Genomic DNA, 15479 nt, shown 5'->3' on the forward strand with positions numbered 1-15479 from the left:
TTTTTATTTATTTAAAAGTGAAACAACTTAAGACGTATGACCAAGCTCTGAACAATAGTAGTTCTAATACATTTTAGTATGAACAAATACATTCATGTATTCAACTAATGCTGGGTCATGGTTTATGACGGGATGCAATGGCATCAATTATAAAAATGTGAAAAAGAAAACTCAAATGTTTCCTTGTATTCTTTATAATGGTGGGTCATTAATTAAGTTGAATCTGTAGCTTCTTCACACTTCTGTCTCTTTGGAGCTGGTTCTGCTGAAGCCTCTGTGGAGAAACCAAAAAATCTGTTAAGAATTTAATACTCTTAAATGTTACAGTTCACAAAATAGTCTTTGGCCCATCTGTTGGTACATTCAAACATGCAAATACAACAACAGCAACAGCGTGACTACTCTTGGGTAACTGCTGCAAATTAACATCATTTTCACCATTGATTAATCTGCTGATTGATTCATTGGAAATCAGAATCTAAAACGGGTTTATTGCCAAGTAGGTATTAACTTACCAAGAAATTGCCTTGGCATTATTATAGTAAAATATCCAAAGAGGGAAGATCTTTAGTTTACTTTCATGCAAGTTAAAAAAAAAACATATTTATCACATTTGAGAAGCTGGAAACAGATAATTTTGGCAATTTTTGATTGCAAATCACTCAAACATTTAATCGATTATTAAAATAGTTGCCTTTTTTTTGGTAAATCGACTTTGTTGCAGCTCTTTTTGAAGTACTAAAATATAATACGCAAAAAATAAGCAGACAGATTACACTTGAGTTAATAAGAACTGAGCAGCCGTTTTACCTGTAGCATAAGTTACTTCTTATATACAGTATGGGGATGTGAAGTGTCCTCTGTAATTATGTTTCCAGAGACTTCCCACTAGCTTCTACTATAAAAACTATTCATGTTCACGTTTGAATATTTTCCCTGAAGTTATCATCAAGTTATGATTAAATTCCTCACTGTTTTATGGATCAACGCTCACCTGTCTGTTCAGGATCACCGCTGAAGAGGACCTCTTTCGGGAGTGTGAAACTCACACACAGCATATCTTTGTTGGGCGCTACATTACGCACAAAATGCACAGAACATCGGTCCTTCAGGGGAAACCCGAGGCTTTGGGAAGCCCGCTCCGCCACATCTGCCTCAGGGTTGTCATCTTTAGAGAAGCCGTAGCAGTGCACTGTGGGTAGGTTCTCATCACAGGAAGGCTCCTGGTGCAATAGGCCTCTGAATGCATCCAGGAAGTCCAGAGCCAAGCCGGGCAGGTTCATCACTACATGAACGCTGGCTTTTCCCTTCAGCAGCGCGGGCAGCTCCTGTTTCAGAGGCCCCTGGATGAACGCTCTGCCGTCGAGGTTAAAGGTTCTGACTTTCTTCTCCACCTTGTTGAGTTTGCAGTTGTGCTGCAGCCATCGGTGGGACTCTGGGTTGAGATCGTTGGCCAGGACGTTTGCACCCAAGCGGGCAGCCGGGACGGCGAAAGGTCCAACACCAGCAAACACGTCAAACACAGTGTCGCCGCGCTTCACGAGCTGCACCACACGCTGGTGCTCTGTGCTCAGCCGGGGATTCCAGTATACACGAGAAAAATCAAACTCGTACGTCACCCCGTTTTCTTTCACCTGCAGCACAGACCAAGATTGTATCATCCATCAGTCAATGATCTGATTATATCTGAGAGGTACTGTGCAAATATATAGTGCAATTTAGGAATGAAGGTTAAAATACATGAAATAATTGCACATTTGTGATTAAACCTACTTTGGCGACCATGTTCTCCTCTCCAGCTAGCACCTCCATCTTGAAGTTGCGGTAGGTGGAATCAATCATGTTTGTCTTATTGACCACACAGGTGACACCGGGGTTTTTGTCCATGATGACTTGACCTACAATGGAAGCAGCCACAAAGTTAGAAATGAATGTAACTTTCTTACTCTTTTCTTTACTAAACCAAGGTCCTTTAAGTTAGGTACCTATCAGAAAATTACACATTTATAAGAATTTAAGAAGGAGAAAGTTGATTGTGTTGATGGCACTGATAAGAATTGATTGATCACATGACAGTATGTCACAGTTTACATTATTTGCCAATTTAGGAAGAAGGAGCTTGATTAAAGCAACGCATTGAGCATTAAAGTAACAATAAGGCTCTGAAGTGTGTGCTTGAGACTTGACTTGCTAAACATCTACTATGACATGTATTTCCCACAGTAATAATTCTGAGAGCACACTGTAACAAAGATCTGACTCACTCACCCACTTATATATGGACAAGTCATAAATGTATGGAAAACAATAAATGCAGAGGCTTCCATTCAGTAAAATGGTTAGCTCAGTATGAGAAGGATGTGAATTACATTCATCGTCACATCTCAAAAGGACTGAACAGCTGTGGGGAAGCTGTGTCTCATCAAAAACCAAATTGAAGGAATATTTTCTAGAAGATAGAATAGTAAACTTCCAGAGACTTGTACACTTTATGACAAGGAGCCTAAAGACACCTTATTGGTTTTCCTTTCATTTGTAACTCATCTTAAATGACTCATTATTTGTGCTGACATCGTTGACTCGTAACCTCTGCTTCTCACCTATGAGGTTCTTGTATGGCAGCTGGTGGTCCCTCAGGTTCATGTGTGCGATGTGTCCCACCCGGCTGAAGCCAGAGGCCACGTCCTGACCCTGAGGGAGCACGGCCTCCAGCACTTCTTCACTCTTCAGGTTGTGATAGGTGAGTCGCAGCTCGAAGTGCTGCAGCTCTTCAGGGACACTGAATGACCTCAGAGCCTCAGCTTCGGCTTCAGTGAAGGAGCTTGGAGAGGACACTCTGTGGGGGTCCAACAGGACTAAACGAAAGTCACTACTCTCCTCTTTATCCTGCACCACCCTGGGAACCCCTGGGCGGTGGATGGTCGCCTTTCTCAGGCTCTTTACCACCTTGTTCAAGACCCCAGTGGGCACCCGTAGAGCGGGGACAGTAATAGTCTGTGTGAAGGCCTCTTTGTCCAGAGAGGTCATACCCCGGACCTCTGGAGGGGGCCGGTACAGTTTAGGCTCCATGATGTTTTTAACAGCAAAGCCAGAACAAAGTGAGTCTGGCAGTGAGGCCGCAGAGCAGAAGCTCTTTCCTTCAATGGGTGCAGACGCAAAGACTCTGGAGATGAGCCTGAAAGGACAGAAGTAACGATGTTATGAAGCAGAAAAGTAAAAAAACACATTATAACTGTGAACTGAGTGTTAGATTAACAAAACCAAGCAACACAGTGTTATATTAAAGGTATTTATGCTATTATTTTCGAGAAAAACCCCTCATTCAGAGCTCACCTCAACATCCTCTACTCGCCGGCATGCTTGAGTTGCGTCATCGACGGGCGACCACAGCTGGCCGGTGATTGGTCGAACGAGCGGAGAGCTGCTCTCTGATTGGACGGTCTCTTTGTTGACGCGTCACATGCGACGGAACGAGAGGCTTCATGAACAACAACAGTCAGCAGCTGATACTCTGCTAAAAGGGGAAGTTAAAGAGTGATTTAAGAGTAGACGGTGTCATAACGCGTTACGTCCTCACGCTGACTGGAGAGCGGGTTTGGAGAGAGGCAGAGAGAGTTTATTTAGTTGTATTTAGTGTCCTGAGTAGAAAATGAGCATCAATAGAAATGCAACCACAGACTTATACAGTGAATGTGTCTCCGGGGACATCGAGGGAAACGAAACGACACCTTTATTAACAAATGTAAGTATTTAAAAAGCTAAGGAACAGTGCTTCAGTCTAAATATGTGAAATGATGGGATATCACGCAGTTTTTCCATGCACAGGCAGACTTGTCAAAGTCTTGTTTATGATTGACATCACGTGCTTTTTCTTGCTGTCTGCCTCTGTCAGCACTTACAGGGAAAGTCACACTTTAACACTTAAATTGCACAATAGTATTTCAATGTTTTTTGTTTTTTTTCACTGAGGATTTCATCTCTATTTAAATACTTTTTTTTATTTTTATGCAAATAAAAAAATGTTACATGTTAGTTTTACTTTTAATGGGGAAGACTTAAGACATTCAGTTTGCGTAAAATGATCATTACCTCTCAGTCCATAAAAGAAGTTACATGTAATGTTCCCCTTATTACCCATTAATTTTATTTAGATCTAACTAAACTAATTGTTTGCCCAATATATTCATATGTAGAACATCCCAATCAAGGTATGCATTGATGATCAATCAGTGGCTGTAACACCATACTAGTGATAAGATTCTGTGAGCTCAAATACTTTTTGTTAGAGGTTCAAAGAGTTGTATTGACTAAGAAAGACATTTAGTATTTAGTATTTTTCTCTGATGTTGAACAAAGGTGTAAATGGTTCAGATTATCAAAGAAATATTGGGCTATTGAAAGTACAGGAACAACATATGAAAGTTTTTTTTAATTTTTATTTTCTGTTCAATATCCTTAACATTAGATATACTGAAGAAATGGTAAAGTAGAGAAATGTAGATCCAACATTGTAATGTGATGGTAATTAATTACAACACTCATGGCTCAAATTACTTTACAGTGAACATGTTATCTAGATTAATCCTATCATCAATCTGAAACCAAGGGCAAGACATAAAATAGAAAAGGAACCAGGTGAGATGAGCAGTGATTTGTTTATTACACTGGTAGGCTTGTTGTTTCACTCAGCACTGTGCTGGACTGGTGACTTTGCAAATTTGGATATTCTTTACCCCACTGTGACCATGAACAAGAATAAGCTGGGGATGGATATATCTTTATTGAGTTCATTAAAGTGTTAATGTCAGATCCCATAATTTTGCCAGTACATTTTTATTTAAAATTCACATTCTTAGCCTCTTCAAATCCACAAATTGAATTAACCACATTATAATTTAACAAGACACCTAGTCTACTTTTCCATCTGGTGTCACAGTGAACTTCCTGTCTTTCATTACTGTAACCCATCGTGAATCTGATTCAGCGGCCTTCAGGTCAATCCAAGCTTGTTGTGACACTGACACCAGAGTTGCCACTCTTTCTCTCCAGGATATCCCCCATTAGAGAGGTCAAGCAGTTTGGGCAGCTCCCCTTATCCTGAGCTCAGGCAGCTGTCCCACAGCTAGCTGCTCAAATCCCACCCCATCCATTCCCATTTCCATTCCATGATCCTACATGCCACTGCAGTGTTGTTTCATGACATCCATCATCAGGGCTGGCCAGCTGTTCTTAATACTGCCAGGAGCAATTCTCTTAAAGCTCTTACAAAAATAATCAGATTTCTTCTGCTCCTTTGTCTTCACACTCATTGTTTTACCTCTTCATCTTTTATCCACATGTTATCTCTTTTGTACCTGCAGGAATCAGTGCAGACTAGAACCAAAGGAGCCTCCTTCACCTCCTCTGTGTTTAACATGATGAATACCATCATGGGCAGCGGCATATTGGGTCTATCTTATGCTATGGCTAACACGGGAATATTGGGTTTTTGGTGAGAATCCAATCATAACACCTTTTACCACATTGCTGTTTAAATATTTGAAGAATGTTGAAATATATCAGACATAAAATTACCTAAAAACTTATTTCTACTATGTATATATCCTCTGTAGTATCCTGTTGGTACTCGTGTCCAGCCTGGCAGCGTACTCTATACATCTCCTACTGAAGCTATGTGACCAAACAGGTGAGAGACTAACAATGGATACGCAGTCTAACTTTAGATTATCACTTCCTCTGTGTTTATCCAGGGGGTTTCATGCAGATTTCTTTTACCCAAATCCTGTAGTGTCCCCGTCAATTCACTCATGATTAGATCACTATTGCTATCTCTTTCTTGTCTTTACTCACTTCCTAGTTGTAATTTAATCAGTTGATGTGTTAATGATGTTTAATAGCCATGAGATAAAAAGAGATGACAGTGGTTTGTTGTCTGTCAATTATTATCCAAATACTGTCGAGTTACCTGAAGGTAGGGACATCCTATCCTGATTTTTTTTCTTTTTATCATCTTTGAAAGTAAACTCCACCAATTTTACACACTTAAGTGTATTTTCAGCTTTCAGTCTCATGTATAAAGTTTTTGGAGGGTCCAGACTGGAGCTGTCTGATAAATTGCCTCAAGTTCAGTTGGCTCTGAAGACTGTAATTCTGAAACGGTAAAAATCTGGAGGTGTTAGGAAGAGATGACATTATCACACTTCTGTAGCTGGCCTCTCATCTCTGCTTGAGGCTAGCAGCTCAAGACTATATTAGAAACTATAAGCATAACTCAAATCCACACCCGTCAGCAGTAGAGTTGCATTGTGGGTAATGTAGGCGCCAGGTTTTGACAAGGAAGAAGAATGCCTGGACCAAAAAAGACAATACCTCTGGTTCTGCTGCATCAATTTTTACCCTTTCTGTTTTAAACTGTCCAATGTGAGTCCGACAATATTATAGGCGTGTAATGCTGAATTTGTTGAACACTCTTTTAAGTAGTTGAGTTGGTTTGATTGTTTTTTAATTTGACTCTCGTAGGTATAAATTCATATGAAGAAGTTGGAGGGCGAGCTTTGCAAAAACCAGGAAAAGTAAGTGTTGTCTTTTGGATTAGTTTGAGTTTGCCCTGTCGAAAAAATTAATTCACTCACTTATATTTTCAACATGACCAGAAGACATGTTCGCACTAACTGCCTTTTAAAAAATCTTTTTAGGTTCTGGTTGGAATTTCTATTATCATCCAAAACATTGGTGGTAAGTCAGCTCCCATTTCACTGTACAGTTACATACATTTCTTTGACATGCTGAACATAAACCGACTTTGTGGTTTTTTAGAAGCAGAGTGTTGAGGAGGGTGCACAGTGCTGCAGGGTTAGACTATGGCCAGTTTATTCTGGAGGCAGATAGTGCCTCCTACTGGTGATCAGAACCCCTGTGCTCAGGTTTGCTCCCTCCTTCCTCCGAGGCTATTATCCGGATTCCCTGATAACCTTTGACTCTGTAGCTGCTGCCCTCTCAGCCCCCTCCCCTGGGCCTGAAATCTGACTTCTCGTCTAATTGATCACTGATGGTAAACCCACCCAGTGTTGAGTAACCTAATGGGACCCCTCCCTTTATTTCCCCCAACCCCCCACGCTTCTCTCTCTCCTACTGCCATCTCTCCACCCGTCCCTCAGCCACAAACTGCGCTTCTCAGACAGTGGAGAGCTAAGGTGATCGCTCCTCTGCAGTCATTAGTGGCACGGCTGAGTGGATTATGGCCGTGCCCTCTGGTATGTTTGTGGTTTTCCCAGCATGGGGCAGTATGTGTGAGAGTGTGAGAGCCAGCACTGCAGCATGCATCTGTCTACACCCAGGGCCCCTTTTATAAGAGTGCAATTAGCCTCACTCTGGGTAAACATTCATCTGTACTGCCAAAGGCTGATGGGCCAATTGACCTTAATTACTGACCAGCCCAGGGCTCTCACAAACTGCCTGTCCCCTCACTCTAAATGAAATGAAAGTGGCTCTGTCTTATGTTGAACACACTCTCCTACTGTTCACTTACCACACACAGGCGGTTTGCAACTTTTTTTTCTTGTTTTTTTACATGCATGCTTATTATTAGAATATGTTTCCTACCTCTTGGCCAATAACAATCACTTTCCTTCACTCAAGGGCGTTTTTTGTCGAGAGATGTAAGTATTATCCCACCAGGAATTCCCATCAAATTGTTATTGTGCTTACCGCAACCTACTGCATGAAATTAAACCATTGCATCATGGCCTGTTGTGTGATCCCTGTCAGTGTGTCTTTATGGGGCTAGTGTGGTTGAAAATATTTTTTAGTTTTTGCGGTATGTTTAAATTGTTGGATTTACTTTTGCAGGCAAACTTTTTGGCTTAAACACTAAAGCAACTGCTGTCTCAGAGCGACCCTATTGACAGATTTTAGAGCTCGTAAATGGCATTAGTTATTCACAGAGTGAGTGTCCTTGTGTCTGTGTGGGCTGGAGGGTTATTGGAGGAATTTTCTTTTATAAACAAACACAGGATCTGAGGGATTATGGTTTTGGCTTATTTAACGGCGAGTGCAAGACCTGCCTAGGGGGCATTGAGGTCCCAGCTAACTACGGCTGTGCCTGGCTTCACAAATTTAAATCCCTTAACATTATCTCCCTTTATTACTGACCACACACTGCATCTGAATCCTGTTTCAGCCAGAAACGTCCTTTCCACCGTGTGCAGTCTCCATCTCCCCTCTCCCATTTTATCTCCTGGTGATTTTGGGGCTGGTAAGACCCTCAGGAAGTGACCCTGATCCCCTCTCTGATTGGCCGTCTGTTGGAAGGATATTGGAGCCCGTCGGAGGTTGATAATATCCTGTTTCCTAGTGAGGTGGAGCAGTGGGAGAAATACCTGGATTAGCGTCAGAGATCATTATTGTTAGCATTCCTCCCCCCTCGCACTTCTCCATCCTGGCTGCTACTCCCAGTCTCCAGCAGTTGGAAGATCTGCATAATGTCTGCTCCTATACAGCGAGGGCTTTTCTGGTGATCCCTTTGAGCTGCTTGCCCCACCCATCTGCATTAACTCAGAGCCTCGGTTCCCCCCGCCACCCTGCCTCCATTTCCTTGTGCTGGAAAACACACAGCACCCTCACACAGATATTTAGGATTGCTTGTGGCAACATAAAGTCATCGGCTATGTTTATGATTCAATCGATTGGTTTGATTTTGTGCTTTTTTTTTTGTTTATTTTATTCAGAAAACATATCTTTTCTGAAACTTTTTTCCCTCTCTTCCCTCAGCCATGTCATCTTATTTGTTCATCCTGAAGTCAGAGCTTCCTGCAGCCATCAACAGCCTCTTGAGACCAGAAAGCACAGGGTGGGTACATGCAGCACTCTAAACTCACTTCTCCGCCAATAATAAAAAAATTGTTCAAAATCTGTCACAGCTGCGGGTAAAACCAGGCCATTCTTTTAGATTAGCTACACTAAGATAAAGAATGAGTCATTTCTGTTCCCATGATGTTGTAGATTATACCTTTGGCCTTCAAATAAGTCAAATTTGACATTTCAGCACCACGAAGCTTAACAAACTGGAATTAATAGGGAAATGAGAAATATATGATCGCTGCGGTAAAGGAAGACCTCTCACCAAACCACAGTACATGACTTATACTTTATCTGTGAGTGACTGGAAGGAAACCGTTGCTCTGGGCTATCAGGCCTGAAGCATGCCCAGAGGAAATGTATTTATGATGGAGAGCCATACATCACCATTCATGAGCAGTTCCCTGTCTTTCATTGGTCTATGTGGATAAGCTTACAGCTCTTCACCCTCACAGCGAAGTCCCAGGCCAAGAATGTAACTTCTATCACTTTATTATTGGCCACACTGGTTTAAGCAAGAGTTGTAGCCGCTCTCAGCCCGATCCGTCAACATCTGAATCTTCCACACACAGCTGCTTTGTATTAGTGCTCTCCTTTCACCCCCAAATCTCTCGCACATGTTTCCCCGGAATCAGACTGATACAAGGGGATATCAGTTTTGCCATTCTAATTACAGCTCACTGCTGAGGGAAACAAAACAATTCTGTTAATGAGTGACTTTGGGATTTTAACGGACACATACTCAATTCCATCAAAGCCTAAATAAACAACTTGTTTTATATTAAAATGCATTTTGTTTTTCTGGGCCATTTAACATAATACGGCAGAGTGAAAACAGCTCAATCTTTAAGTCTTTATCTTTGCTAATGGGCTGTATGTCTTGTTACAGTGCAGTAACTTGGCCAAAGACGAGTACAACTGTATTTGAGTTTGTGTTCCACTGGTCAGATTTATGCTGATCTTCAACACTTTGTGGAGATTGACTCATTGGCAGTCATTCTCCAACCGTAACTGAGAGCTATCCAGCATCTCATCATAGCGTGAAATGTTCCACATTTCATGGGTCTTTTAGGTATCCTGTGCCTTTATAGTAAGCCTCGAGTCTCGAGAGAATGGACCTAGTGGTGGTGGATATTTTTATACATCCCTGTGTATGCATAACATTCTGTAAAAGTTGGGAGGGGGATTAGCTAAACTGCGGTTGAGTGGTTCAGCTAAACTAAGGTGAGAGTAGAAGTGATTGGACAAGAGAGAGTCAGGGTCAGAGCAGAGGTCTCCCTGACATCCAGTTACAGGGCAGAAACAGAGTAGACGCAGGGACAAATCCATCAGCGCCTATGGTAACGCCACAGCTGTGAAACTGCCAAACAGGGGTCAGTGGGTGTTGATGTGGTCGGAGCAGGTGCTGCTGACTGTGGGAGCCCCATAAAGAGTGGTGGAGCCAGTCCCTCATGACTCCCGCAGTCCAACATACAGCAGCACCAGGCAGCACCCTTCCCACCCGACCCCGACCCCAGCGGAGCCGACATGCCTTCCACATGTGTCACCTCGAACACCGCCCCTCCCCCTCCTCCTCCTCCTTCTGCTCCTCTAGCTCCCCAATCCCGAGTAAACCGCCATGGCTATCCCTCAGCAAAGGAAAATATTATTCCCCCTCTGCGAAAAACCGGGCCAGTGAAATGTGGTCTCTTCTGACGGCGCGACACAACGTTTGCATGTGAATTACATAATTGTTATGGTTTGCAAGAACTAAAGCCCTTAATTCGTACCACATGATGAATCTGTCGTTCTGTGTTTAAGCACGAAATGGAGACAAATTTCCAGAGTTGGTCCATTTTAAGGCTCTGAAGATTCATCTCTTGTCATCCCTGAGATTGCAGGACCGGGGAGGTGATGATGGGAAATGTGACTTGATTCAGTTGTAATAATTCATTCTCACATGTTTTCCAGACATGCCTGGTATGAAGATGGCAGGTTGCTTCTGATCCTAGTCACACTTTGTGTTGTACTACCTCTGTCAATGTTGCCCAAAATTGGTAAGTATGGAGATCAAGTGGCGCCTTGATTTGCTTTGACTGGATTGAAATGTTGTTTCTCACCAGATCCTTCTGTCACCCTCACAGGCTTCCTTGGCTACACGAGCAGCATTGCCTTTTTCTTCATACTGTACTTTGTGATTGTGGTGAGTTAAAATGAACCCCTTCAAAACACTTTTTTTTCAACCTTTCTGTTGTTGACATGTTGTCTTGTCTCCTTTCTAGGTTGTGGTCAAGAAATGGTCCATCCCTTGCCCTCTGCCTCACAATGTGACAACACTTTCAAGTGCCTTCCAGGTAACAAAAACGCCAGTTTCCTTTTTTTCTTGTTCAGGTTTGATATAGGTAGTGTGGACCAGACGGTCACGGCCAGGGGATTATGAGGAAAACCCAGGAGACTTGAGTTTACTGAATATGTCAACTCTGGCTGATGTGGACCAGAGGAAGCTGCAGAAAGCTCTGTAGGGTGAATGGTACTGGTCCTGAGGGGAAGGAAGTTCAGGTGACCTTGCATCAGTCTGGAAGTGACCTCTGGCCTTTTAGAATTATACTGCCCATAGTATAGCTGCAGACCTGGCATGGTTTACTTAGCTGATTGTTTTCTTTTTAGCTCTGAAACCAGGCAATGGATTCCAGCTTCATGTTTCCCCGTCTGCAGCAGCATCTCCTCTCAGAAATAACACACTTCTCTCTTTGTTTCTCCAGATATCAAATTCCTCTGACTCAGAATGTACACCCAAACTCTTTGTCATCTCCAGTGAGGTACGTCTTTGAAACCAGCCTTTTTTTATAAACGCTGCATGTGCAAAAACCTGTGAGGTGGCATTGGGAAGTTGTTGAAAGTAGGTCTGCTGCACAGTTTTTGATTCTGGTGAGAAGTCACACAGTTTTTTGTTTTTTTTAAAGTTTTGGCTGCATATGTAAGGAGCTCGGGTGCACTACACAGCTGCCACTCACATTTATGTTACATGTAAAGGCCATATGTACGTACATGCAGAATTACACAAACCACATGTTTGGTCCAGATGTTTAAACACTGCTTGACAGTGTTTTGCAAGAAAATCCTAAATATTCTTATCTGCAAAGTATTTATTTAAATGCTGTATATTTAAATACACTGAATACATGTACTCCTGAACTTTGAAAGGCCACACTCTGCAGCCCACAAGTTAATTGCTACTACACAAACCATACCTTGACCCACCTGCCCCCTCACTCCTGGGTAACAGAGTAAGCTGATAATTCGTTAATGACGGCGGCGCTCTGACTGATGTGTGTTGCAGAGTGGCTACACCATTCCCACCATGGCCTTCTCCTTCCTGTGCCACACGGCTATCCTGCCAATCTACTGCGAACTGGACCGGTCAGCATTGCAGACTCTCACTTTTACTGTTTTTATTTAAAACATTGAATAATTTGTTCACTAGCCAAGTAAAGATTCACGCTCACTGATTGTTTCCTTGTGTCTTTCAGGCCTAGTAAGGCCAGGATGCAGAACATTGCAAATGTCAGCATTAGCCTCAGCTTCCTGCTTTACCTCATTTCTGCGCTGTTTGGCTACCTCACCTTCTACGGTAAGCCTGTAGTGACGCACTTTAATGCAACTACTTGCTGTAGCTACTTTTTCAAGCCCTCTCATATCAGTTCACACTGCACCCTCACTCTATCCTTGTCTCCTGCTCATAGCTCATGTGGACTCTGAGCTGTTGCTTAGCTACGATAAGTATATGCCTCGGGACATCATGGTGATGGTTGTTCGACTGGCCATCCTGTTCTCTGTGTTGCTGACTGTTCCTCTTATTCACTTCCCTGTGAGTACACCAACCCCAACATTTCTTCCAACGCAACCAAAAAGTAGCCTAGACTTGCCAAATTTCCTAAATCCTTTTTTTAGATTCTTTACTCAATTCAATGAAATTAGTTAAAAACAAGAAATGGTCGAAGTTGTATGTTAATATTACTGATTATTATTAGGTTTTTCACTTCAATGTAGTTGATGATTTCAATTGAGGTAGAATTGTTTTTATTTCTTACTGTTATTTGTGTCTGAATTGATATGTATTTATAAAACTGAATTTCCTACTAAATGTATGCCTGTGGATTTGCACAGTTCCTGTTATGCAATAGTAACAAAATGGTCACTTTTAAAATAGCACTTTAACTACTACCACCAAATTCTTCCTTCCTTTCCAAACACTACTCCAGTGTCCTTCTTCTTCACTTGTCAGACATTTGGTCCATATCTTTAACACAGCACATCTACTTTGAGTATGTTTGGTTAGATTAATCTTTGTTTGCGTGGACGCTTCAGGCACGTAAAGCTGCCATCTTGCTGCTGTTTGGAGGACGGGCCTTTTCCTGGCTGATCCACATCATTGTAACTCTAATCATCCTGGGTGTCGTGCTGCTGCTGGCCATCTTTGTGCCTGATATCAGAAATGTGTTTGGAGTAGTGGGTATGTGATGTTTTTACTTATTTTTAAATGAAATGTTTGTTTTTGCTATATTCTGGTCTTTATACATTCTGTAATTATAATTAATTTGACTTGATAGACACAATCATTTTGCTTAACGGTGACCTTAAAATATTCAGATCTGTTTTCAAGTACAGCAGACATTAAAAGCAGCCAAGCTTTCAGTGAAGATGTCAATATTCCACAGTTATTGATTGTGGTAGCTAAATCACAGTATCTGCTTATACATAATTAATGGTGCAGCCTGCTCGAAGAGTTTATGAAGCTCCTATTGTGAGACACATACAGTATGTTGTCCGTGCAATTCAAGTGACTTTCCTGTTTTTTTCCCCGCAGGATCGACAACATCCACCTGCCTGTTATTTGTTTTCCCCGGCATTTTCTACCTCAAGCTCAGCACAGAACCCCTCAGATCCTTAGACTGCATTGGGGTAACTAAACACTGATATAATATATCGATCTAATCTATAGATCTATAAAGAAATATTGAATAATGTTAAATTCAAGCAAAATTTTACATTATTCCAACTCCAAACACTGACATAATCAATCAAACTACTCTATAGATCTATATAGATATATGGAATAATGTATTAAATTTAAGTTTGAGCCTATTTTCTTCACAGCCATTGCTTACATTTTTACTTATTATTACTATTTCCTTTTAAGTTAATAATGCTAGCTGTGTTGTTTATGCTCTTTGTGACTCTAGGCTATACTTCTGGTGGTCTTTGGTTTCATTGTGGGGATCATCAGCTTCTCCGTCGTTGTCATCACATGGGCACAGAACTCATAACCCTGTCTGACTCCCCTCTCAGGGTGAAGCGTGCCAAAGAAACTGAACAGTGGATACAAAAAGGGAAAAGACAATATCACCTGAATCAGATTATTGTGATTTAATTGTTTCCAACACTAGACCAGTGTTTGTTTCTGTAATTCCAAACTCACACTGACCAAATTGACAAGGACTTTTCATGTTATACTGTTGCGCATCGTTGTTTACACACTAACTTTTGACGTATCCCGAATTCAGAGAATTTTTTTATTTTTGTAATCTTCCAAGACTGGAATATAGGAGAAATGTACTGTGTGATACAAGAAAGTGTTAGGCAAGTCTTAAAGTTCATCTTATGTACCTCTTTTTTACTTTCTGACAGCCTTTGTATTATCTGTGTGTCTGATTCTGCACCAGATGTAAACCCATCAGTATTTAAAAACGCTGTTGCCTAAGTCCAAACCATGAATGACTCAGGTTTACCTCTTTCTCAGATTTGGTTTGTGGAACATTTTCACAGTTTTAGATACACAATCCCAAACTTTTATAACCTGTTTTTTTACTTGTTTTATATAATGTAATGCATGTACCCTACTGCTGATACTTGTATTCTTTACCTCTTAATGAATGTGACCAAAACACAACGTTTTTTGATTGAGCAGTTAATTTCATTGAATTGTATGTGGTTATATTGTACAGTCGAAATGTATAGTTATATTGTTCAAATTACGGGCTTTTAATACAAGTGAATTTTTTTATGTACTGATCTGTCAGTTTTCTCAGTTAACCACTAACCTGTCTTTATTAGTGTTGTGAAAAGCCCATCAGTGTCCCATCACATGTCACATTCATGGCTGTGTTTGATTGGCAGGCATAGTATTGACGCTGAAACTTGCTCCTCAGCGTAGTGGTGTGGGTTCAGCCTGTAGCTAATGAAAGCCACATGCTCGGTACGTTTCTAATCATGAAGCTGCTTGGGTTGTCTTCATGCAGCCTCTGGAACCTACAGCCACCCGACTGCTGCTTTTAATTAGGCTGACCGGCCCCGCCGTCCCTGCAGAAAAGCAGTTGCTGCCCACTCTTCATGCCCCTTTAAAGAGTTTCCCGAGACCAGGAAATACCCCATCCCCTCCATTCTCCACTCTGAAGGAAACTCCCACAGAGAAAGTGCACCACAACTACTACCAACACTGAATATTTGGTTGTTGGTGGTGGAAGAAGTACTCAGGCCCTTTAATTAAGTAGGAGTACCAATACAACAATGCAAAAAATACTCCATTACAAGTCCTGCCTTCCAAGACCTAAAGTAAAGAAAAAGTCCCCTGTGACTGCTTTTTA

General features: G+C 41.6%; 2 protein-coding genes across 2 annotated transcripts; one reads left to right on the plus strand and one right to left on the minus strand.

The window, feature by feature from the left end:
* Position 1: 1 nt before the first annotated feature.
* trmt5 (tRNA methyltransferase 5) lies at positions 2–3409 on the minus strand. Its single transcript, XM_054613977.1, has 5 exons — positions 3334–3409; positions 2601–3175; positions 1774–1898; positions 995–1634; positions 2–274 (listed from the first exon to the last, which is right to left on the minus strand). The coding sequence occupies exons 1-5, from the start codon at positions 3339–3341 to the stop codon at positions 213–215; spliced, it is 1410 nt and encodes a 469-aa protein (XP_054469952.1). The 5' UTR covers positions 3342–3409; the 3' UTR covers positions 2–212.
* On the plus strand, positions 3401–14933 carry slc38a6 (solute carrier family 38 member 6). The gene is made up of 16 exons (XM_054613979.1): positions 3401–3742; positions 5361–5491; positions 5613–5686; positions 6520–6572; positions 6696–6735; positions 8770–8848; positions 10807–10892; positions 10980–11038; positions 11118–11189; positions 11598–11654; positions 12176–12255; positions 12366–12466; positions 12579–12703; positions 13204–13348; positions 13703–13797; positions 14079–14933. The coding sequence occupies exons 1-16, from the start codon at positions 3650–3652 to the stop codon at positions 14160–14162; spliced, it is 1374 nt and encodes a 457-aa protein (XP_054469954.1). The 5' UTR covers positions 3401–3649; the 3' UTR covers positions 14163–14933.
* Positions 14934–15479: the final 546 nt, after the last annotated feature.

This window comes from Anoplopoma fimbria, chromosome 15 (assembly GCF_027596085.1).
Source record: "Anoplopoma fimbria isolate UVic2021 breed Golden Eagle Sablefish chromosome 15, Afim_UVic_2022, whole genome shotgun sequence".
Classification (NCBI taxonomy): domain Eukaryota; kingdom Metazoa; phylum Chordata; class Actinopteri; order Perciformes; family Anoplopomatidae; genus Anoplopoma; species Anoplopoma fimbria.